Source organism: Eublepharis macularius, chromosome 6, assembly GCF_028583425.1.
Source record: "Eublepharis macularius isolate TG4126 chromosome 6, MPM_Emac_v1.0, whole genome shotgun sequence".
In the NCBI taxonomy this organism is placed as follows: domain Eukaryota; kingdom Metazoa; phylum Chordata; class Lepidosauria; order Squamata; family Eublepharidae; genus Eublepharis; species Eublepharis macularius.
In genome coordinates this window covers 59588240-59613260 of record NC_072795.1, presented here as the reverse complement: position 1 = coordinate 59613260, position 25021 = coordinate 59588240, and the positions used below count along the sequence as shown (strand labels likewise).

At 44.2% G+C, this 25021-nt stretch overlaps 1 protein-coding gene across 2 annotated transcripts in view; it reads left to right on the top strand.

The window, feature by feature from the left end:
* Window positions 1–25021, top strand: part of STAG1 (stromal antigen 1) — a 319961-nt gene that overhangs the window by 70152 nt on the left and 224788 nt on the right. For both annotated transcript variants that reach the window (XM_054982615.1, XM_054982614.1), the window contains one exon: window positions 17667–17769. In XM_054982615.1, coding sequence (XP_054838590.1) covers window positions 17667–17769 — 103 coding nt within the window. The remainder of the gene's footprint in view (window positions 1–17666; window positions 17770–25021) is intronic.

Genomic DNA, 25021 nt, shown 5'->3' with positions numbered 1-25021 from the left:
GTCTAGTCCCCCCCCCCCCCAGTTAAGTTTTCAATACCTAGAAAGTTTTTACACTCCTTAAAGTGGTGGTCAGATCAAGACAATTTGTCCAAGGGGTACCCTTCAGTGTTCCTATTCATGAAGCTACCCTCACTACAGATGCCTCCCTGGAGGGATTGGGAGGTCACTGTGGGGAGGTGACAATTAATGGTCTAACACAGAAAAAGAGAATCATAATAATTTGTTAGAATTGAGAGCAGTTTACTTTGCACTTAACTCACTCTCAGATATGCTTTCAAACAAAAGGGTCCAAATCCTATTGGACAACACAACAACAGTGTTTTACATAAACAGGCAAGGTGGAACAGAGTCAAGGAAACTCTGCAAAGAGGCTGTTCGCCTATGAGACTGGGCTGTCGCCCATGGCATTAAAGTTTTGGCACTGCCCATTGCCGGGGTCCTCAACACCAAGGCAGACCGTCTCAGCAGGATGGAAAAGTCACACCACAAATGGGTTTTAAAGGAAAAATATTCTCATCAAATCTTCCTACAGTGGGGTTTCCCACAGGTGGATCTGTTCACCACAAGACTCAATGCAAAAGCCCCCAGATTTTGTTCCCGGAAAGGGAAGGACAAACATTCCCTGGGCGATGCATTTCAAATTCAATGGACAGGGGAACTATTTTATGCTTTTCCTCCCATTCCATTGATCCTCAAGGTGGTCTGCAAAATACAAGCAGACTGGACCAATTGCATACTCATAGCCCCCTTCTGGCCATGACAGCCGTGGTTCCATACAATCAAACATCTAGCCAAGGGATGCTATGTCCACCTGCCCCTAGCACTGGACTTGCTTACTTATGGACGCACACGACACCAAGACCTGAACAGGTTACACCTGACGGCGTGTTTCTTAGGACAATAGGCCTACAATTCTCGGGAGAAGCGCAGACTCTACCAGAAAGCCTTATGTAGCTAAATGGAATAGGTTTGTGGTGTGGGCAGAGGTTAAGGGGATTTGCCCAGACACCTGTCCTTTGTCTCAGGTTTTCGACTATTTAATATCACTGCAAACAGCAGGATTGTCTTCCTCATCCATAAATGTTCACTTAGCTACAATTTCAGCATTTCACAGGGGTGTAGATGGGAACCGTCTTCTCTCATCACTTGTTAAAATTGTTCTTGAAACGTTTATATAGCCTACACCCACCAAGGACTCCGTTGGTACCACAATGGTCACTGTCTTTAGTGTTAGCTAAACTAATCACAAACCATTCGAACCGATGGCGACTTGTCCATTGTCCCTGTTGCTGTCAAAGGTGGCTTTTCTGCTAGCTGTCACTTCAGCCAGAAGAATTAGTGAGATTAGAGCATTTAGTGTAGAAAAACCCTTCTTGCACATTTACCCAGATAAAGTAGGGATGCACACCAGTTTACAGTTTTTGCCTAAGGTGGTCTCCAAGTTTCGTATGTCGCAAATTATTTCCCTCCCAGTGTTCTTCCCGAACCCTTCAACCCCCCAAGAACATACACTGCATGCATTAAACATAAGAAGGGCTGTTTTATTTTATAAAGACAGGACCCATCCCTTTCACAAGGACTCCACATTCTTCGTTTGCCATTCAGGTCTAAATAAGGGCAAGGCAGCATCCTCTCAAACAATATCGAAGTGGGTGGTGTCGGCTATTAGACTATGTTATAAAGCAGCTGAGGTTCCTTGCCCCTTTGTTTTTCACGCCCACTCTATGAAGGCACAAGCGGCATCAGCTGCGTTCCTGAGAGGAGTTCCACTTGCAGACATATGTCGAGCAGCTACATGGTCGTCAGAAGAGAACTCTGTGAAACATTATGCAATGGATGTCAACTCCAGGAGAGAATCAGCAGTGGGACAAGCACTCTTACAGTCTGTCTTTGCATGAGAACATCACCCCACCACCTGGTGAGTAGCTTGCTTTTCTCCTAATGTGGGACTGCACTGAAGATCGTAGATGAAAACAGGGTTGCTCTTACCTGTAACTGTTGTTCATCTAGGTCTTTGTGCAGGCACACATTCCCCCACCCCCGCCCTGCTTTGAGCTCTCTGAAGTAGTTAGAGGGGAGTGACGGTGGCACAGGAGAACTGAGGAAGGAGGGGCCGACCTTCAATAATCATGTGACCATTTTTGGTGGGAAAAACTGGATCGGAGCGTTCTGTGGGAGAGGTTCCCCCCCCTTAATAGGCTAGAAGCTAAAGAAATCCTGTTCCGAGTGGTTGGCCTGCACAAGCGCAGTTCCCAGTGTGTGCGACTTCAGCATGCAGAGTTTCAGAGCTAGGAGCCCCATAGACAAGAGGAGTCTTACAGACAAGATGGGCTCTTATGTACTCTATTAGGACAGATTGTTCTTGGAACAGATTGATATTCCTACCAGATTAATTCTGGCTCTCAATTTTCCAGAGAAATGTCTTCTTTTACCCCTTCTATTAATTACCATACTAGCAGGGAGGTAGGACAAGGCTCATGTCAAACTCTGACCTCCAGCTTTGGAAGAACCAGACCATTCGATACTTACTGTGAAAGGTCCTTTTCATCTGAGGAAAGGAGGATATCTTGGTGGATGAGCCCCACCCTGCAATCACTGAGGTAGGAACAAAGTCTTTCCACTTCCTGTCTCCATGGTGGGAGTCACCCATCTCCTCAGTTCTGGCAACTCCAAAAAAAGTTAATAATGACCTAAACTATCAAATTCAATATTCTAGAAGACAATGACAAGAGAAAATGAATAACATCAAGGTAATGAAACACTAGGACCGAAAGTGGTCCTGTAGAACTGAAGAATGGAGAATGACGATGTCTTTGGGAGAGATAAGATGTCCTCCTTTCCTCAGAGGAGAAGGACACTCCATGGTAAGTATCCAATGGTCTGTTCTCCCTCGGAGGCAGAGAACATCTTGGTGGGACTTCCCAAAACAGTGTCCTCATTTTCTGGGTGGGTCATCGTCCTCTGATTGTAGAATCCATTGTAACACTCTTCTGCCAAACATTGCATCAGCTGAATCATAGATGTTTATCTTGTAGTGTTAAAAATGTGTCTGCCTTGCAGACTTCTTCAACTGTAGCAAGTCTGGCAAAGGCTGCGTTGGTTGCAGCACTTACTGAATGGGCGGTAATCTCAGCTGGTATGTCTAATTTTGAACTTTGTAAGCTTTGATAATACAAGCCTTAAGGATACTGCTGATGTTTGATTTTGACATTCCTTTATTTGGTGGAATGTTGGAAATGAATAAGGAATCAGTATTCCTAATTAGACATGGGCACGAACAGGAAAAAAAACTGAACATGATGTTCGTTGTTCATTGCCATCCACGAACAACGAACACTGACAAACATGATCCTGTCATGAACATATTTGTTGTTCATTGTTCGTGGGGGCCAGCAGGCTCTCCTCCAGCCTTCAAGATCCCTACTGCACCACTCCCAGAAACCCTACCTGAGCAGGCAGCAGGAAAGGTACCAATAATAAATAATAGCTTGGCCCAGAGCCTGGCAGCAGCCCTGGAACCTGAAGGGGTAGATCCCTATCCCACCACACAAAGAAAATTCAAGCTTCAGGCACTCACCCAGTCTCTCTAACAGCAGCTGTCTCTCCCTGAAAACCAGAGCTGGGAGCCCCCCTCCCCCCTGGTCTTTTCCTCTTGTGACAAATTTGAAGCTCCAGTTCACACTTGGAAGGAAGACCTGCCTATCAAGCTAAATTGGGCTTAGATTGGGGTTTCCAGGGCAACAGCAGGAGTTCAGACAGAGTTCAGACAATCCCTGTCTGAGTTGCCATGGGAATTGATTGCAGGTGCCAGACTATCTGGCTTGACGAACAGCAATGAACGAGGTTTGCAACGACCACCTGTTCGTTTAGAATGGGGCCTCACGAACAGCAGATTGGGCTGTTCATGGGTTTTTTTTAGTTCGTATTGCTGTTCGTACCCATCTCTTCCTAATATGTTCTGATCTGCAGATGACAGTTTTTAGTGCGCGTCTTACATCCATGTATGCTACAACCTTTCCTAAGGATGAGTGGGATTCGGGCAAAAAGCACAACTCAGAATTGACTGACAGTGCACCTAGTTCTTATACTCTCCTTGTTGATGTGACTGTAGTAAGAAACAGTGTTTTCATCCTCAGCCACTTAAGAGGGATTTCTTTAATAGGCTCGAAGAGATTTCTGGTAAGGGCTGGTAGCGCAGTGTGTAATTACCATGTTGGAAATCTGTGTGGATCTTTTAGGCTAGTACCATCGAGAAAGTGATGTTTGTGGGGGTGTCTGAATAGGTTCAGTCTCTGGAATCACGGTAACCCCGTCATCAGAGCTGCAACTTGTTGTCTAAATGTAGAAGACGAGTCTACATGGCCATCTTGCAGAAAAGATAAGAATAGATTTGATCTTAGGTTTCAACAGGTTGACACCTTTTCTTCTGCTCCACCTGATAAAGGCCTTCCATGATTTGTCATATATTCTGTTAATAGAATATTTCCTAGACGCTAATAAGGTGTCATTCACCTCCCCGGAATATCCTAGTCATAAGTAGTTGTTCCACTCAATTTTCAGGCAGTTAAATGTAGCCACTCTGGATGTTGATGCCAAACTGGCCATGTTGAAGCATGTCCAGAAATATTGGAAGGGTTAGGGGTTGATGTGTTGACAGCTGCTGAGGGGTGGAAAACCATGGAGTCCGAGGCCAATACAGTGCTACTGCTATGATGACTGCCTTCTGCTCCTTGATCTTCCTGATCAGTTTTGGAAGAACTGAGATGGGGGGATAGACGAACAGAAGATCGCTTGGCCATTGGGACATCAAGGTGTTGGTTACTTCATCCTTGGGATGGTCATACCTGGTGATCACTTGATGGTTGGTTGGTGACGCGAATAGATCCACTAGGGGAAGATCAAAGTATGATGTGATTAGCTGAAACAGATTTTTCTTCAGGGACCATTCCCCCTCCTAAATGGTCTGCCTGCTTAGCCAACCTGCCTGTATATTCATTGATCTCTTGATGTGTACTGTCTTGATGGATGCCAGGTTCTTCTCTGCCCATGTTAGGATCTCGATTGCCTCCTTGTATAATGCTGAAGATCTGGAGCCTCCTTGTTTGTTGAGGTAAGTTTTGGCCGACACATTGTCTGTTCTGATAAGGACGTGTTAATCTAGTATACTTCGTGGGCTGAAGTATAGTAGGGCTAGTTAAATTACCCAAAGCTCCAGAAGGCTCATCTCGCTGTTGGACCATCAACACTGCCCCGGTGAACCTTCTAGCGGTGTTCCCCATTCAGATAGACTGGCATCTATGGAAATCTGTTTTATTACATGACTGCATTATTGCTTTCCTTACAGAAGGTTGGGTATTCTTTTCCACCATAGGAGGCGGTGTTATTTTTTTTCAATGCCAATTGAACCCGATTGGAAAGATCTTTGTTGTTTATAATTGATAGCTGAAAAGGTCTCAGCTGTTGCTCAGAGGGTCTTGTATGTAGTTGATCTACCTGTATGGTGTTAATGCTTAAATCAGCAGGCCCATCAGTTTTACAAGTATCATCAGTGATGAAGACCTGGCCTTGATGACTGCTTGTGATATTTCCTTCATTTTCTTTGCCTTCATTTCGGTTAGGAAGAGGCAATTGCACGATGTATCTAATGTAATTCCTAGATGTTCTAGTCTCTGTTTGGGTTGAAAAAAACTTTTCTGTAGGTTGATCAGGAAACCATAAGTCTGTAGACACTAGATAGTTGTTTCTGTATCTTGATGTGACTTTGTCTTGGAGCTTGATCTGATTAACAAGTCATCCAGATAATAGTGTATGTGAATGCCTTATTGCCTTAGTTTTATGACTGGGTTGATCAAGATCTTCATGAAGACCCTCAGTACCATGGAGAGGCTACATGAAAGTGCTCTGAACTGTAGAGGGAGCTCCCCTATGCAGAAACAGAGGAATCTTCTGTGCCTGAAAAAAGATCAGAATGTGGAGATAAATCTTTGTTAGATCTAATGCGGTAAGGTTCTTCTCTGGTAGCAAGGATTCTGAGATGGATCTCAGCGTCTCCATTCTGAAGTACCTCAGTTTGATTAATTTGTTGAGATACTTCAAGTCTTGTATCGCCCTCCAATCTCCATTCGTTTTTGGCACTGTGAAGAATATGGCGTATTCTCCTTGTCCCTTTTTTTCAGGAGGCACAGGCTCTATGGCCCGAATGCTGAGGAGATGATATTGGATAGCGGTGTAGGTTCTGTGACGCTTTCCTGAATCCTTAGGAATGGGGAAATAACATAACATTCTGGTTGAGGTCTGGTGAATTCTAAGGAGTACCCTCTGATAATTATCTCCAAGGACTAATCGTCTGCCCAAGAGTTAATTCACATTTCTTGAAAGTGAAGAAGGTGCCCCTGCATTGGAATTAGTTCGTAGTAATACTTTGACTGATTTGTTGTCATGAGCGGGTTTGTCGGTTCTGTTTGAGAATTGTTTGTTGAAATGATTTTAGAACAATCCTTTTCTGAAGGCTTGTCTAGAAGAGACCCAATTTAATCTTCTGTTGTTCTTGATGAATCTTGGTAACACTCTGAGAATGAAAGAAGTAAGTCCCAAATGGTCTCCTGACAGTGCAACTCAGTGTCTTGGGCGTCACTTTTTTTCATTTCTCTGGTTTTGATAAGAATCTTATCAAGAGCATCCCCAAATAGTCTGTTGCCTTGCGGTAGACAAACAGTAACTATTGACTTGGCATGGAAGTCAGCTTGCCAGGCCCAGAGCCATACAGTTCTTCTGGTGGCTGCTGCAGATGCCATAGCTCTGGATGACAAGATTAGGGAATCTAATGTTGCATCTGCTGTGAATGAATTGGCTTTGAGGGTTCTATTGGGTCCCTCTGCTAGTTGCTGGTTGGGATGAGCTGAAGTCCATAGCTGCTCTTAAGACTATCGAGGTGATGGCGGAGTCCTTGACGGCCCTTGAAGTGGCTTCATGAGTGTTTCTTAAGGAGAAGTCAGCCTTTTTGTCCAGGGGTCCTGGCTCGGGCCCTCACCATCTTCTCACAGTAGTCCAGATGACTGTAATGCTGCTAGTGGGACCTGAAAAAATTGATTATTAAATGGTGGTAAAGTATACAGTACCTTAATAAAGCTTGGAAATTGCCTGTTGACTGTCCTTAATTGTTTCTCAAAAAAATTCAGGAAAGAGGAAAACCCTCTCTGCTATGTTCAACCTAGGGAAGAATTGTTTGTTCCCCTTGGGTCTGCCCTTGGGTTCGGAGGTGGATGGACTTGTTTCTTCTTCTGATGGATTCTCCTGTAGATCCAAGGCTGCCATGGTCTTGGATAGGAGATACTGGTATTCCTCTGATTTAAAGAATCTTGGGGATTGTTCTGGATTTTCTGTCTTACCCCTTGTCTCGTCTGGAAAGTTGTATATCATAATATATTGTATATTATGTGTGTGTAAACTGCTGTCAAGTCAGAGCCAACTCATGGCGACCGCTGCTGGGGCCCTCGAGACAAGTGAGAAGCAGAGGCCATTGTCTTCCTCTTCAGAGTCTTCCTTGGAGGTCTCCCATCCAAATACTGACTCAGTTTAGCTTCTGAGATCTGATGGGATCAGGCTATACCATGCCACCTTCCCTCTTTACTTCACTACATAAAGCTTCTGTTTCCCATTGAGAGTTATCTCTCTTTTTCTGGTGTAGGTTTCCTTCCTAGCTGCATTAGTAGGCCAGCTAGGTTTCCCTTTGTATGAAATTGCCACTTCTGCATTTCCCTGTCAGGGAGGGGAAGGGCAGGAGGATGAACCGGAGAGAGATCTGTCTCTTCCCTCAGCATTCTGACAAAAAATTGGCAATCGCTTCCTTCATAAATTGTCTAATCGAGTTTAGGAAATCCAGAGATAATAGTGCAGGTCCCAATGCATTACTCATGAGTAGACCTTTTCCATCAGTGCTGGATCCTGGAGCTGTTGCCATTTGTAAATCTGCAAAACAGCTTGACTGGCTCTCACTGGGTCCTAACGCTTATGGATGTGGAGAAACTGACTCTGCAGCCACCTCTTGCTCAGTTGACATGGTTGCCTGAGTTGGCGGGGCGAGAAATAGTTGCTGCAGTTTCCTTGGGTAGGGAGGAATGGTGCCTCTTTTTGGCACACTTTTGAGCCTCTGATCTTTTTGCTCTCTGAACAGCAGTTGCTGTGGTGTCTGCATGATCTGTGCCAATTGTGCCAGTGTTGTTATTGGGAATGGTGGTGAGGGGGGCTTCTAAGAGGAAGCTGTTGCTGCCCTTACAGTTTTCCATTTTAGAGCAGTTGAGAAACACGCTGTGGAATGCTGTCAGATTTGGGGGAAATGGCAGTCACGTCCAATAAGTTCTCCTGTCTGAAGCAATCTTTCCCTGAAGGTTCTTTGTGTAGAAGCACAAAATAGAATAGATTAGTGAAGGAATTAGAAGGAAATGAAGAAAGGCATAAGAATAAGAATCTAGAATTAGAAGTAAGTTGAAAGAAGGAAAGGAAAAAAAACGAATGGTCAGCACCTATTCTAAACTGCTCTCCTTGTCAAGGCAGGAAAAGAACTGAGGAGATGGATGACTCCCACCAAGGAGACAGGACGTGAAAAGACTGATTGGAGGGTGGGAATCACCCACCAAGATGTCTTCCACCTCAGAGGGAGAACACAGCCCTTTCAGTCTGTAGGATAGGAACTACTGTTGTCTTTGTAACCAGCATTTCACTTGAGGAAGTTGGTAGAATTGCTGCCTGGGGATCTTCATCTACTGTTCCTTGACTTAATTAGAATACCATTGCCGTGGTTGTTTGCAGCTTTGACATACAGGTCTTCCTTTAGTCATTAGATATATGTCTGCCATTCCCACCCAAGATGGGAGTAACTGCTTTTGTACATCCCATGATAAGATGCCCTCCCTCTTAGTGTGAGAAAGGAACTTCAGACTAATCTTGAAGGTTCCTTCTACTCTTTGTACTTTCCATGATAACATACCCTCCCTCTCAGTGTGAGAAAGGAACTTTGGACTAATCATGAAGATTCCTTCTACTCTGGGGAAGGAAGGGCATTTTACCCCACCCTGAATTAAGGGATGGAGAAACAATTTGGGTTGACTGTATCCTTATGCTGTTAATTACCTTCCTGTCATCTTGTTATCTTCTTTGATCAAAGTTGTCCATTATTCAGTTGGCATGTGTGCCTCTCCATAGTTTTTGAGTTTTAGGAGAAGTTTATTTTATGGCTTGGAGAACACTTGAACTGAGGAGTAGAGTGACCTCTACTGCAGGAGACAGGAAGTTTGGCATTTAGACCCTCCTCCTTAACTTATTGGTGTCAACAGAGAAGAAAAGATAAAAGAAAAGGCTTTCCTGAGGACTCCCAAGTCTCCTATTCATTTTCAAGCTCTGGAATTATTTCATTACAAGAAGTGGAAAAGCACTCTTTGATAACGTGATCTTCTAGTGGATTTGTATAATATTGGCATATTCTTGGATGTAAACATTTTGTATATATTTATTACTATATTTACTGATTAATTGGCACCTTGACTTTATTACCTCATTGGAGTTTGAACTACTGTGAATTATACTCTTTGTCTGCATGGTGCACTTTAACTCTGTAAAGCCTGTTAATTGTCAATTTCCTCTGTAGGAGGTCCTTGATCTCTCCATGTGTTGGTAGTTCCTCAGGGGCCCCTCTTTAACTTAACCATGCCTGATTCCGGGAGGTTGAATGGGAGGGCGGGCATTGCCACCTGCTCTGTTCCTGATCCCAGCTGAGTGAAGGGGACGGACATTTCCTCCTACTCTGTGGCTGATCCTGGCCAGGTGAAGGGGGAGTGGGCTTTGCTGTCTGCTCCACGGCTAATCTCAGCTGTGTGAAGTGGGGTGGTCATTGCCTCCTGCTCCATGCCCGATACCAGCTGAGTGAAGGCGGGGGCGTGCATTGCTGCCTGCTCCACTCCTGATCCCAGCCAGCTGAAGGCAGGGGGCGGGCATTGCCACCTGCTCCGCGCTTGATCCCGGCTACATGAAGGGAGGATGGGCATTGCCACCTGCTCCACACCTAATCCCGGCCAGGTGAAAGTGGGATGGGCATTACCTCTTGCTCCAGTCTTGGTCCCAGCTGGGTGAAGGGGTGGGCGGGCATTGCCACCAGCTCTGCTTGTGATCCCAGCCAGTTGAAGGGGGGTGGGTGGACATTTCCACCTGCTCTGCTCCTGACCCAAGCTCGTTGAAGGGGGGCGGGCGGGCATTGCCACCAGCTCCCCTCCTGATCCCAGCTGGGTGAAGGCTCCATGCCTGCTCCACGCCTGATCCCGGCCTAAACTTACTGCCATGGCACGCTCTGGAGACACAGACTGCCTTGACTGGGCTTCTCTCCGCAGCAGCACCCTCTGGTGGCGCACCAGGGTAGGAAGTGAGTTGTCTTGAATATGCTTAGCCTTTTATATAGTAGGATAACCCACCAGTTCTTTGAATTGAACTCACTAACTGATGGGTAACCAGTGGATGACTGCAGAATGGATGGTACTGTGCACACGCTGCCTTGGTCCTGATAGTAATTGAACCTGGAGTTGTTCTGCAATAGCTTTCTCAATCACCCTGCCTAGAAAGAGGAGATTGAAGACCTTAAGGGATAAACATTCCTCACTCAGAGGAGGAGAACATCCTGATTTATAGAAGATCCTTCACATTGTGATTTGGAGGTAGGAAATTTATCTAGTTTCTTACCTTGATCAGAGGAGGTCACCCTTCCTTCTGTTCTCTTCTTGCCTTGGAAGTGAGAGAAGAAACTGCAACAAGATCTGCTGTAGCATACTTCTTAGCTAAGCATATGCCTTTATTTTCTTGATAATGTTAGTTTTGATTTTCCTTGTCTCCAACTTCTCCTTTACTAGTTTTACATCTCCAACTGTGGTGTATGAACCTCTACAATGCCACATTATTTTTTTTAGCTCCTGCTTCATATCCTCCCACACTTGAAACATCACAGAAGCACCTCTCAATGAAGGAAGAGAGAAGGGTTGGCAAAGCCCTGTGAGGGTGTCACAGATCAATTGATGATGAGATAAGCCTGAAGAGACTTAGTGCTCTGAACTGCAGTCTCTTCGTGCATAAGCCTGCAGGTGTGATTGGAGAGCCTTCCCATGGACTTCAGAAACTGGTGTCTCCCCCCCCCCCAGCCCCTTCAGATGACTTTGCTGATCTCATGTCCTAGGGGGTGTTGAACTGGATCAAATGATTGATCATTTGGTAGCCCCAAAACCTGCCTCAGAAGTCAAGAGCAGGAAGCAGCAGAAATCATCTTCACAGTCACCTCCACAAGCACATCCATCCATTATAGAGTCCTAAGGCACAGGAATTCAAAGCCAATGGTAAGGCTTGGCCCATTAAGAATACCCAGAAGGCCAGTCTGAGAACAGGGGACCCTACAGCCACTGGGGCAGAGGCAGCATAGGTAGCTCATTTTCCAACCAGGATTATCCTGATTAAGAGAGGGAAGGAGGTGTCTGAGTAAGATATTTGAGATGGGATACAATTCACCTTCTTCTTTGTCGAAGAGGATTTTCACCCAATTTTGCTAGAACTCATGATGCCATAGAGCAGTCCCCACAGCAGCAGTCCTGATTCAGGTGGACCAGAGAACTGTTACTAGAGGGAAAGCAATGGAGAAAGTGGTTTCATTCTCTGTTTAAAGTCTTTATGAATGAGGATTGTGGAAAGCTACTATCAAACTGGTCATCGATAGATTCAGACCAATAGCTGCCCTGGTCTTAGAGGCAATGACTCTTAAGGATAGGGAGGCTTCCCCTGAGAGATCTCTTGGATCACAGAAGAGAATTCACCCTCTGTAAAACTCTTGAGACAGTGGACTTGCTATCTAAACATCAGCTGCAGCAGTAGACCCTTGCCATTTGCAGGGCTTCTATTCCCAGAATCCACCAAAAACGGTGTGCTGCCTCCCAATACCAAAGCAACTAGATTTCCTGCTGACAATGATTGTACTAGTGGTGCAGTGGGAGTAAAAACAGACTAGAGATCCCATCACATAATTGCACCATGAATAAGTGAAATTGCAAGTAATGTATCTGTGAATAGTAAGGGTCTGGTGTACTTTTCATTTTACTAGAGCATTGGTCATGCAGTCTAGAAAGCTATTGGCAATAATATATCTTGAGGATAGGAAGTGAGCAATGGAATCCAGAGCATGATCTGAACATTGGCCTTCATGGCAAATACAAATCTTGACTCTTTCAATTATGTTGCAGCATCTTTGGTAGCATAGCACAACCTATCATTGAAAAAAATGGAGAGTACACTCCATATCCAAGGCCAACCTATCATCTTCCCCCTTCCCTGACAAAAAATATTTGGAGAATTTATAAATACTATTCTTGTCAAACAAGGGATATAAAGAAAGTCATCTTCATTTTCCAGGATAGAGGGTTTAAGACAGAACACAACTAGCTCCTTCTTTTTGCTTGCATAAGGCCCTCCCATGCATTTAGGACTTTAAACCACCCACCTGGAATAGGAAACTCTTACCAAAAAGTCCCCCTCTCTTAAGTCTTCTGAAATAGCAGTGGAAAAATATTCCAGTCCCCAAACTCTCTCTAGTATGCCACCATAGGGGGTTGGTGCAGTTCCATGAGTGGAAAACAACTGCCACAGGTTATTGGGTCAGTTGAGGGGGGGATGCTTTCCTAGCCCTTCTCTTCTCAGATATTGTTATGATGTAGACTTCTGCTAGTCATTTTCCCTTTTAGATTGTTGTGTAGATGAGTCATTTCTTGTTTTTCTTTTAGTGCTTTGAGGTAATGTTTTACAGACCAAATTCACCAGTGATTCTGCAACTGTTTGTTTTCTCTGTAGGGTGCTGTTTTGTTCACTTGTTCAAGCAATTTGCATTTGATTCTTTTCTTTTACCATTTGCTTTTGGTGATCTGTTTAGTTCTCATGAACTAACATGTAGTCTAAGTCTCTTCCTTATGATTCTGTGACTGTTCGGACTCAGTTGGGAAATGCAGGAGGGGGAAACTGCTTGACAGTGCTTTTGTGCTGTTGGAGGTTAAAGCATACAAACATTTCAACACTGCTACTGAATTATTAAGCAGTCTCAGCTCTTTATAAGCAATCCCAGTTCTTTATATGCTTGTAACTGCCTGAAGACAGACTCTCTCTGATAATAGACAATCTTTAGTATTAAAATACACAGGAAAAACTGATGGTGCCAGTATAACATCCTTAGGACTGCTTGAAGGATGTCTCCTTATCACTGACCTGCTCCACATAGCTACGCTGAACCAAAATTGGTAATCATACTCGCAGTAAATACAGCCTTCGTTGTCAAGGAGAACATTTTGTAAACTTGGTTTTATGGGTTGACAGATGTATATTATAATGGGGTGATAGATCCTACCTATGTTTTCTTCTGGCAGAAGGTGGGCAATTTTTGCCTATTTTCCCCCACTCTGTTTGGGGGTTTAGTGAACTTTGTGGGCATGATTTGGGGAGCACAGCAGGCAGCAGTGTGGAGGAAGGCAGGAATGTTCATTTTTACAAATCCCACTTTGCTTATGTGCTACATAGGATCTACCCAATAGTCTTTGATATTTCATCAAGCAACATTTTTTGTTCAACAGGTACTGTCTTTCATGTAAAGTACTAAACATGTCTACATATCAGGGTGGACCCAGTGGAGCGGTTCTGCAGATGGAAGGATTTCTACCAATGTTCCTACCCCCACGGCTGCAAATGAAACCCCCCCCCCCAATGCTTTTCCTATGGTTCCTGACCCCAGGGTATTTTAGGCTGCAGCAGAATGGTGAAGTTGAGTTAAGTTGTACTCTGTAGATAGAAATCCTTCTGTCCATGGAAACACTCCACTGCATTTAAGCTGTCATTTGAATAACAGAATGCATCCTTTAGAGAATACTCTTGAAGCCACCAGATGTTGACACTTGTGAGTGTACTACTTTGCAATAATATTGTTATGGTTAAAATCTGTACTTATTAGCAAAATCATGGGAAGCTGGAAAGACCCATAAACTTCAGGTGTCAATAACTGTGCATTCAAGGGGTTATGTATAGGGGCTTTTGCAGATGCTTAGGTTATTCCTGATTTTCTTAGCAATTGATCTACAAGCACTGGAGTCAGTTTGGGTGCCCAGCTGGTTCGTAACTTTGGGCACGATTGTCACCAGTATGCTGATGACACCCAGCTCTATCTGTTGATGGACAGCCAATCAGACGCTGCTCTGGACTCCTTGGCCAGATGTCTGGATGCCATGCTGGAATGGTTGTGTCAGAGCTGTCTGAAGTTAAATCCTCTGAAGACAGAGGTTCTGTATCTGGGTCGTGGGACAATGGAATTGGGAATCTGGCTCTCAGCCCTTGGCAAAGTGCAGTTACAGCCTTCTTCAATGGTGAAGAGCCTGGGTGTGCTCCTGGATGCCACATTTTCTATGGAGGCCCAGGTAGCAGCCATTGCCAGATCTGCATTTTTTCTTCTTTGGCAGGTCAGGCAATTGGCGCCCTATCTCTCATCCCAGGACCTAGCTTCAGTAATCCATGCAATGGTCACCTCTAGACTAGACTCCTGAAACTTGCTCTATGCTGGGCTGCCTGTGGTCTTGACCCGGAAGTTACAACTGGTCCAGAATGCAGTGGCACACGTCCTTATGGGGACGCCATTTAGGGCATGCATCCACCTTGTATTATGCCAGCTGCACTGGCTCCTGGTTGAGTTCCAGATCCAGTTCAAGGTATTGGTTCTAGTATTTAAAGCCCTTCACAGACTGGTACCTGTATACCTGTGGGACTGCCTCTCCCATTATGTCCACCAGCAGCTTCTGGTGGTCCCCAGCCCGAGGGATATTTGGCTGGCCTTAACTCGGGCCAGTGGCCTTTTCTGCCCTGACCCTGGATTGGTGGAATGCTCTTCCACTGGAGATCTGGGCTCTGCAGGACCTATTACAGTTCCGCAGGGCCTACAAAATGGAGATATTCTGCCGGGCCTTTGATTAGGGTCCAGCTTTGTGTCTTCCTTTTTGACTGCCATGCCCTCCTTCTGCAGCCACCCCAGATTTACATCATGGAAGTACCTGTGGTCTATAGTGATTTTAGAGTGGCCTGATTTGATCAGTGGCGCGTGAACTTTTTTTCATGTCATCTAGGTTAAATGGTTTTAATATTTTTATTGTATTTTTATTGGAATGTTGTTGGAAGCCGCCCTGTGCCCACTCGCGGAAAGGGTGGGGTATAAGTCTAAATAAATGAATGAATCTGTTACCAACAAACCATGTAAGAGTGAAGGAATTTCATAAAACAAGGTAAGAGTTCAAGGTACTCTGACATAAAAATGATGTCCTCATCTTTGCCCTCACCAAGGGTGACATGTTCTTGAGCCTAAAATAATCATTCTTCCTATACTGAGCAGACTGTTGGTGTAATCTTTCTGCATGAGATGACAATTAGCTCACTAGCACCTGTTTCAGATGCACCTATTTGTGGCTTTTCTGCATCATGCTTCCAACTACATCATTTATTTCATGATAGAGCCCATTTGTAAAAATGCCAAAATTGTTACTTTAAATGGCTTTACAACATCTGTTGCCTTCTTCAAGTCACACAGTATAAAACTTGTTGAAAACAGGTATGTTTCATCCTGAGCTCCAGCCTCTCCATCTAAATATCTTTAGGATTCTGCCTTATGATAAAGCTTTGCCTTTGCCATTTCCCCCCTTCTTTGCCATAAACTTAATATGTACTGTAAATGCAACTGGAAATATTCATATCCAAAAATATATTTGCTGTATCATTATTATATCTTTCTTTACTCTCTTTCTTTACTCTCTTACTATTACATTAGAAGATGGATAGGGACATGCAGAGTGTCTCTGTTCCTGGATCTGTATATACTACTGGCCATATACCTCAGGACTGTGAGCCAAGCTACAAGTGACTTTTTTCACGTGGAGAACACTTGATCGTTTTCACAAGTTTTCCTGGGAACTGAAGTCCAAGTGTCCTTCCCCTCACTGTTAGAATCACTGCCTGAAGAGCCAGAGAAAGCCGGCAGCAGCAGCAGCTTTTGCAAATCGTTCCTCCAGTCACAAGGCTGCTCTCAATGATCTTTGGGGGCGGGCAGCTGCAACTTTCTCCCTGGGCGTCTTGCTCCTGGGGAGCTGCTCTGGAGAAAGCCGACATGTCGGTGAAGCCGAGCAGGAGAGAAAGTTGCAGCTGCCCGCCCCCAAAGATAGTTGAGAGCAGGCTTGTGACTGGAGGAATGATTTGCAAAAGCTGCTACTGCTGCTGGCTTTCCCCCGCTCTTCAGGTAGTGATTCTAACAGAGGGGAGGGACACTAGGACTTCAGTTCCCAGGAAAACTTGCAAAAACGATCAAGTGTTTTCCACGTGAAAAAAGTCACTTGTAGCTTGGCTCTATTATGAGATAGTGTATGAAGTTGCTGTATTGGAAGAGTTCTGATTCCATGGCTGGCATCTCTACTTCCTGCTGTTCTTAGCCAAGCAAATCTCTCCATGGTATTGTTTGAAGTCTGCGCCCTAAAATGCAGGCTAGGAAAACTTTGAACAAATCTGCACCACTGTCCAAAGGCATTGCAGGGGTTTCCCCGATCTACTGACACTTTCATTATAAGGCTACATCAATGACACTTCATCTGTGTTCTCTCTGTGTTGTTTCAAGGTTTTAGTTACAAGGCGAAGTTTAAGGAATATTTTAATGCACTTAAATATGTTTTAACTAGGCTTAAAGTTTATTGTGGTTTTGCACATAAGCCTGTCAGAATTGGGAGCATATCTATATAGAGTGTGCGCAGTTATACTTTTAGAGTTTCTTTTATGGTGGATTTTTTTCATTGCTTTAATTGTCATCATGCATTGTTACGAAGCTGCAGGCTATTGTTTGAAGTTTGCACCCATTGAAGAAATCGGAAGTTCTCTTTGAGTGGGTTCAGAGAGTTGTCAGCCACAGTAAGGCTGGTTGGTAGTTCGTAAAATGAGATGGCTATTAATATTACTGTTTAGGCTATTTGTGATGGTTTTCTGTTGAAGGTTCAGAGGAGGTTACACTAGAAATTTTCATAGGGAAGCAGCATGGTCGAAGATGGCAAGGTGGAAGCTAGAAAAAGTAAACAAAGCAGATATAACCTGAATCTAAAACTATGCATGGAATCCCTTCATTTGCTTTTGGTGAACGTGCTGTATTATTGCAAAGCTGTTTACCATTAAATGTAAAACTCTGAAGTAAAATGTTAGACTGAGATTTTAAAATAGTAGTGATCATGCCCTACCTGTCTTTACTTAAGTAAATTTCCAACCACATTCCAGACTTTTTAATGTGATTAACATACAGGCAACATACAAGCTGTAATTAACATACATAAACATACAAAGCTGTAATTAACATACAATCGAATATAGTTGCCTATTGTATCTTACCCTCTTTTTTTCTTAAACATGTTGCTGGCATTCACCCCCACCTCCCCATCAGTAGTTATCTTGTGAACAGAACTGCACTTTCTTGATTGTATGCATAAGCTAGTATGCAACTAAATTACTCCTTTTAGTTTATTGAAAAGTGGAAGCTGTGTTAAGATCAACTACTTATTTTTTATAATAATTTAATTTTAATTGGCATTTTCCTTCAGGGATTCTACAAATGAAACTACTGCACATTCAGATGCTGGTAGTGAACTTGAAGAAACTGAACTGAAGGGGAAAAGAAAACGTGGTCGTCCTGGCAGACCTCCAGTATGACACTTATTTTTTTTCTTTGAATATATATTTTATACTGTTTTTTCTTCTGATTGTTTGAATTACTAAATAAATATTTTTTGTGAAGACTTGAAGTATGTAGTATGTAACTGATATGCAGGAATGTTTGAAGCTACAATGTAAAGTTAACTTATAAGAGTGTTTAATGTTTCCTTTTAAAACAGTTCCATGTATATTTAGCTCTTAATGTCTACATAGCAGCATTTAGGACTCGAAGAAGTTTTGTTATTATGTGGATATAGAATGGCTGTGAGGAAATTATTTTAGTAATATGATGAATATGATCTGAAGATTAAAATAATTTGATTTTACATAATGAAATATACTGATCTTTACAGTGTTAGAAGGACAGGATTTTTCATAAACTTACTATGGGAGACTTCATTTTCAGTTGTGCAAAATTTTTAGAAAATGGTTCTTAAAGGATTTCTAGAGCACCATTAAATTAGCTATATGGATAATCTCATGAACACCAACCTGCTCCTGCTCTATTGTACTCCTCTCTTCATTCCCTGAGTATTCATAGTTCTTGCTGCCCACATCTCCTGAAGCCTTTTTCCTCTTGTTCTTCCTTTGTGAATGTCTTTCCTGTTGTTTTGGCCATAAAATGATTTCTTGGAAGCGTTTTTGGTCATTGAAAGCCATTGAGAGACATCCTGTATTCTGAGTAATGCTGTTGACACAGGATCATACTCACATAGTCACATATAGCCCTGTAGATTGTCTTCAGAGACTACTTAGATTACACACCCTTAAGAATATTTCTCTCTCTCATGTGTAAATTAGGTCATCTAGCTCTCCTTAAATGTTATAATTGCCTGGTGAAATGTTGCATTATGCCTAGATTGAACAGGCAATTAAGTATTTCCTTTTCTGTGTTGAATTGTGATAGAGATTTCAGAGAATCACAATATAATTATTGCAGTGCGCATCAAGTACGCAGCACTGATCTCTAGTAGTTATCAAGCTCAGGCTGGTTCTTGTATTAGTAAAAATGTGTCGATTCATATAAATGGTAGTTTTGAACCATTGTGTGTGCCCCTACTTGCTGAATTCATTTTTAAAAGATTTATTTTATTTCATGGCTGTTATTTCTCCATGGAGTAGCTGAAAACTATTTTAAAATGCAATTTAGGCCTTGTGACTTGTTCTTTACATTTGGACCATTAAAAGCAAATTCACGTAGCCTGATGGATTCAGTTGTTTTTCAGATGGCATTGTGAGATTTTTCCCCCCCTGTTGATATGGTCACTGCTCCTGTTTATACCCTGTTTGACCCTGGAATCAGGAGATGACCTGAGCAATTGACATGATTGTTCCTATGTGCCATCTCACTAGTCTAAGAGTCTGGGCAGCTCTTTGATTTACTGAGGGACTCAGTGAAAATACAGGAGATGGCTAGAGTGACAGCAGAGAAGAACTTAGAATGAATCTGTTCAAGCATGAGCTAGAGTTTGCTTTAAAGCCTATTCCGTGGCAGTGATGGCAAAAAGAAACGCTGTTTTTCTGCCACCATTGCATCCATGCAGTGTAGAGCTGCAGAGCTTTTCCAGGCACTCAGGGGCCTATTGGATTCCAGCCTACAGGAGGAGGTTGACTGCTCTGCAGTTCACTGTGATCATTTTGCTGAGCACCATGCAGATAAAATCTCTTGCATCCATTCCAGTTTGGACTCTACATTCGCAGTGACAGGATCAGATGTTTCCAAGGTGCTGATTTGTCCAGTTTTGTGGGATATCTTTCAGCTTATCCAGTCTGAAGACATGGATATGATTCTCAGAAGTTTGACTTGTCACCATCTTCTATGACCCTTGCCCCTCCTGCTTAAATCGGGAGCAAGGGAGGCTGGCAGATTGGGTCTAGGGACTGTAAATCCCTCCCTATGAGGGGAGGTGGTTGCCCCTGACTTGAAGCAGGCAGTGGTACGTCCACTCCTAAAGAAACCTGCTGTTGACGGTGTAATTTACAAGATGTGTCTCTTAAGTATATGCTCTGGACATGTCCAGTCATTCAGCCCTTTTGGGAGAAAGTAATTACCCATATTAATTTTATATTAGAATATTCATTTATTTTTGAGGATGGTAATGTACTGTTAAATTATTTGCTTGTCTCTTGGGAACCTAACTAATGGTCAGTAGAAATGGTTCCTTCGTGCCCTTACAGTTGCTAAAAAACCCAAAAGACAAAAGCCCACTTCCTGTAATTTATTGGATTGAGGACCTTATAAACTTATCAACATTTGAACATACCATATATGGATGGCATTTGCTTATGGACTCCCCCCCACCCCCTCCAGATATTTGGAAACCTTTTATAAAAGCATATGTATAGATTTGCCAGTAGTGTTTGTTGCAGCATTTTTTTTTTGTTTGTTTTACACTATAAATAAAAATAAGAAAAAAAGAGACCTGATTTGGACCCAGGAATGTTGACCAACTACTGTTGCATTGCACATATACCATTTTTGAGCAAGGTGATTGAATGAGTGGTGGCTGGCTAACTTTAGGGATTCCTGGATGAAGTGGATTGTTTATATTCATTCCAGGTTGGTGGCCAGAGGTGCTTTTCATCAGTTCTGGCTGGTGATACAGCTGCAGTCCTTCCTGGACAGGAAAGTTCTTGCCACTGTGGTAACCTTGGTAACATCTAGGTTAGATTACTGCAGTGTTCTCTGTGTGGGACCGCCCTTGAAAACTGTCTGGAAGCTGTACTTGATACAGAATGCTGCAGCCAGAGTGTTGACAGGAGTGGGTCATAAGGATCAGTCTTGTTCCATCTACGCTGGCTCCTAGTTTGCTTCTGGGCCCAGTTTAAGGTGCTGATATTGACCCTTTAAAGCTCTATACAGCTTGGGACCCACCAAACCTTAAGGACCCTCTTCTTCCATATGAACTACCTGTCCACGCCAGTCATTTTCAGAAGCCTTGCTTTGGGTCCCCCTCTGAGGCTAGATGCTTGGCAATTTGAGAAAGGGCCTTCTTGGTTGTGGCGCCAAAACTTTGGCACTCCTCCAGGAGATTCATTTATCTCCTTCTGTCATCATCTTTGGACTGCAGGTGCAGACTTGTTTGTTTTGTTTGGCAAACCTCCAGTTAACTCTTACTGGCCCTCCTCCCTGGTTGTGTGTGTGTGCTTCTATATATATGTGCTTTTTGTATTTATATATGCATTTTAAATGTTATTTTAATGTTCTACATGTTTTAATAACTGTTTACTGTCTTGAGTGGAAAGTTTTAAATAACTGAATTTACAATGAATACATGTTGCATACCTATGGGGTGTATCTGTTAAAATGCTTGTATTTGAGGCAACTTTATGGCACTTTCATATCGGTGTTCACTATAAGCACATACTGTATGGGAAGGTACAGCTCACCACAACATTCTGCACATGTATATTATCATTAAAAATCAACATGTGCTTCAATTATTTTACAGGTATGAATTGTAATGTTAACTGTTAAAAAGTAATGTGTGAGTCTTTGGGTATGAAACTAGGTTTAAATGATTTATTCTTTTTCCTTTCCAAGTCTATATTCTTTGCCTATCAAACTTTGATTGTAAACCCTGGGTATTTTGTTGATATGTCATTAAGTTCCTTTTACAAGCATCAAACTGGTTGACCGAGTTTTCTTTGTCAGTATTTAGAAAATGGCAAGCTAGCTACACAATGATCCTAAATATGGGGATTTTGTCACGCATCCAAAGCCATTAAATTGAATGCTTTTAAGCATTCTCATTCTGTGAAGGCCTGTTGACTTTTTAATTGGCGGTAGCTTATTTCTGTTTTGCCACTTTGGACTGCAGCCTCTCTCTGGGCATCATTATTCATAAAATACTGGGAAGCTTGTACACTTAATTTGATTTCTCTTTTGAGTGTGAATTCTCTTTGGTGTATACTTTAAGCTTTTTCTTTAAAAAAATATTAACTGTTCCTGTGGTTTTGATGTTCATGTAAACATAGGAGTGTGTTTCAAAACTCTGTCCCTTGATTTATTTTGAATTTTTATTTCTGTTGTCTTAGGTGACTGATTTTTCCCCTCCTGCTCAATGGTTCAAACTATGCCAAGTTGCAGTTTGGACTTGATTGATTAATATTTGGTATGTTAAATTGACATTTATATTCCTACGGCAGGTTTTGATCAAGTCCTTGAGATACTAACATCTGTGTGGACCTGGGGGAATTAGATGAATTTTAACCATGTGCTAAACCCTCCTCTTGAAATAAACTTCACTCTGCCTCTGTTCATAAAATCCACAGGGCTGAAATTCAGAGCAGGTTGGCCTGCCTAGTTATATCTTAGAGTGTCATTTTAATCTTTTACTTCGGTTACTAGAAAGCAGTAGAAACATTTAGAAAAAAATGCACATGTCCTCCCCCTCATTAGATTACAGTGTTATTGGCTTTGCACATATTTTTAGTTTTGTGCATGAGGAACATTGTTTTAGTCTGGTTTATGATAGATTGATAATGGTGGCTTCATTTTATTGGTGTGGGTGGGTGTTCTGCCTTCTTCATGAATTCAAATTCCACCCAGGTAAATTTTAATATTATAGTCCATTTTAAAGATGTGTGAATAATAATAATAACAACAACAGCTAAGCTTATATACTGCTCTTCTAGACAGATTAGTGTTCCACTCAGAGTGGTGAACAAAGTATGTTATTATGCCCACATACAGCTGGCAAGCTGGGGCTGAGAGGAGTGGCTTACTCAAGACTACCTGCTAAGCTCGTGGCAGTAGTAGAATTTGAACACCAGAGTAAAAAGATTAAATTAGTAACTAATCAGGTTATAAAGGATTTTCATGACGTAGAGCTTAACAGCCTTCTTCCTATTGCTGCTGTCCAGCACTGGTATTCAGAGGGTCTTTGTCTCCGAATATGGAGGTTCCAGTGAGTCATGACTAACAGTACAATCCTAACCCCCCCAGGCAGCGCCGTTGCTCGTGCGCCGGTGTAAATGGGGCGGTGCTGGATGGCACCCTAATGACTTTCGCAGGATAGTCTCGCCAGCGCCCGAGTGTGACAAGGCAAAATGCAGCGCCCCCTGGGAGGTCCCGCCCACTGTTCCCCTGACAACCCCGCTCACACCAGCCAATGGCCACAGCCCTCCCCTCGCATCCAGGAGAGGGAACAGCAGCAGCGCAGCTGCCACCACCACTGCCAATAGGCCCCCGTCAGAGGGCAGGCATCTCTGCCAGGGAGGGGGGCAGAGGTGACAGCGAAGGTCCAGATTGAACACCCCCCCCTTGCCTGTCCAGCCCCCATTTCTGATGAGGGCCAGGCCGGCAGCCGCAGCTCAGTGCACGTGCACATACCCACTTCCACTGCTGCCACCAAAAGAAAAAGCCCCCCCCCCCGAAAAGTAGGGCCAGACAGTAGGGAGCTGATCTCTGTAGCCTGGAGAGCAGTTGTAATTCTGGGAGACCTCCAGCTACCAGCTGGAGACCGGCAACCCTAATTAGTCCCCAGGTTCCGGAGAAGCAGATGGGGGGGAGGCGGGGCTGTGAATGAGTGACAGAAACGCCCATTGGGAACCACGTGGGAGGCCAGGAGGCCGTTTGGAAATGAGGGGAATGAAAAGCGTGCTCAGACTTGCTGCTGCGCAACAGGAACACATCACTGCATCTCTACAAAGTGAGAGCGGGGGCCGGACCTTGACAGCCATATCCCAGTACGGGGGAGATGCCCCCCCAGAGTGAACTGAGAGACCCTCCCCATGCCAAGCCCGTCCCTGCTTCCGCAAACACAACCCCCACCCCCTGGCAGCAGCTTTCCATCTGCACCCCGTCTTCCTGGCTTATCAGATGCCAGCCGCTCAGCCTATCAGAGAATGAAAGTCCTTGGTGCCTCTCCCCCCCCCCCACAGACATTCCTGGGCCACAGTTCAATTCCCACCCCTCTTCCTGATGTTACATTGGGGGGAGGAAGGTCTGCTTGATACATTTGTGAGGATGTGCAAGTGGAAATATGTGATGGGGTGTTGGGGGAGGGACTAAGGACAAAGTCAGGCATGCAAACACAGAAGTTTGTTGTTTTTCAACTCGTTTTATTAAGCTGGAAAAAGTGCCCTTGTTTCTAGGCTAGAAAGGGAGCCAAGGCATTTTGCACAGCCCTACTTCTTGCTCCCAGGGGCGAGGCTGAGATGCGGACTGTGGTGAGATATTGCTTCCTGGGCTGGATCCGAATGTCACTCGCAGAGGATTGAGGAGGGCGGGGCAGGGAGGAGCGGACATGCTTGGGACGTGCCTGCAAGAGAAAGACACACATGTGGGCTTTGCCTTGGTCCACAGCCGAGGCAAACCCCACACTCCAACATCTGAGAAGATGCACATAGTAGAGAGCGGCAGCGGCAGCGACCAGCTGATGCCAGACCGTCTGGTGAGGATGCACTCTGCCTTTACCTTTAAGGGAGGAAATGAGCTGGTAGTTACAAACACCTGGTCAAGAGGAGTTTTCTGGGCAACTGCCTCTGGGGCGGGCAGGGATGGCTGCCATCGCCCCCTCCCCTGCTGAGCCTCACCTGAAGAGGCTAGTGGTCAGGTGGGTTCAGGTGAAGGGGCAGTTAGCACTAATCAGTGGGATGGGTTTGCCATCGCCCCGTGTCCTCCTTACCTGTCAGCGTTCCCTCACTCCTTACCGAGCTGGAACTTCAGAGTCAGGACATCTGCAAGGAAACAGGAGGGGCTGCTGTTAGTTAGCCAGACATTCTGGACTTTGCCCTTCTTCCCTTCAGTGAGTGCACAGTTCTCCCACTTTCCTCGAAAAGTCCCCAAAGTGCACCCAGTGCCTACCACCGTGAGCACCCTCTCCCCCCACCTCGTGTTCAAAGTAGCCACGGCACACAGCAAACGGGCAGAGCTTCCTGCCATGTGCTCACTTACCTGGGGCATGGGCAGTGCTGGCTGGATATTTTATTGGGTGCTTTTGCAGGTGATTGGGTGCGGGGAGGAGGGCTTATCCACGCCAGGAGCGCACTCTGATTGGTCCCCATGATAGTTCCCATCCTATGCTCCTTAGGGCCATGGGGGTGGGGGTGGGCGCTCGGAGAGGGAGCCGAGTTTTCGCTGTTCAATGGGCGCCTATGGGCTACGCCTTGTTCTTTCGTGGCGTAGCTCTTTTGCGCCTCTGTGGGCATTCCCGCTTCTGGAAGGGCTTAGGGAGCAAACTAACTCCGCCCCCGCCCCCTCCTGCACCGACGCAGGGCTCTACGCCAGTTCTCCACC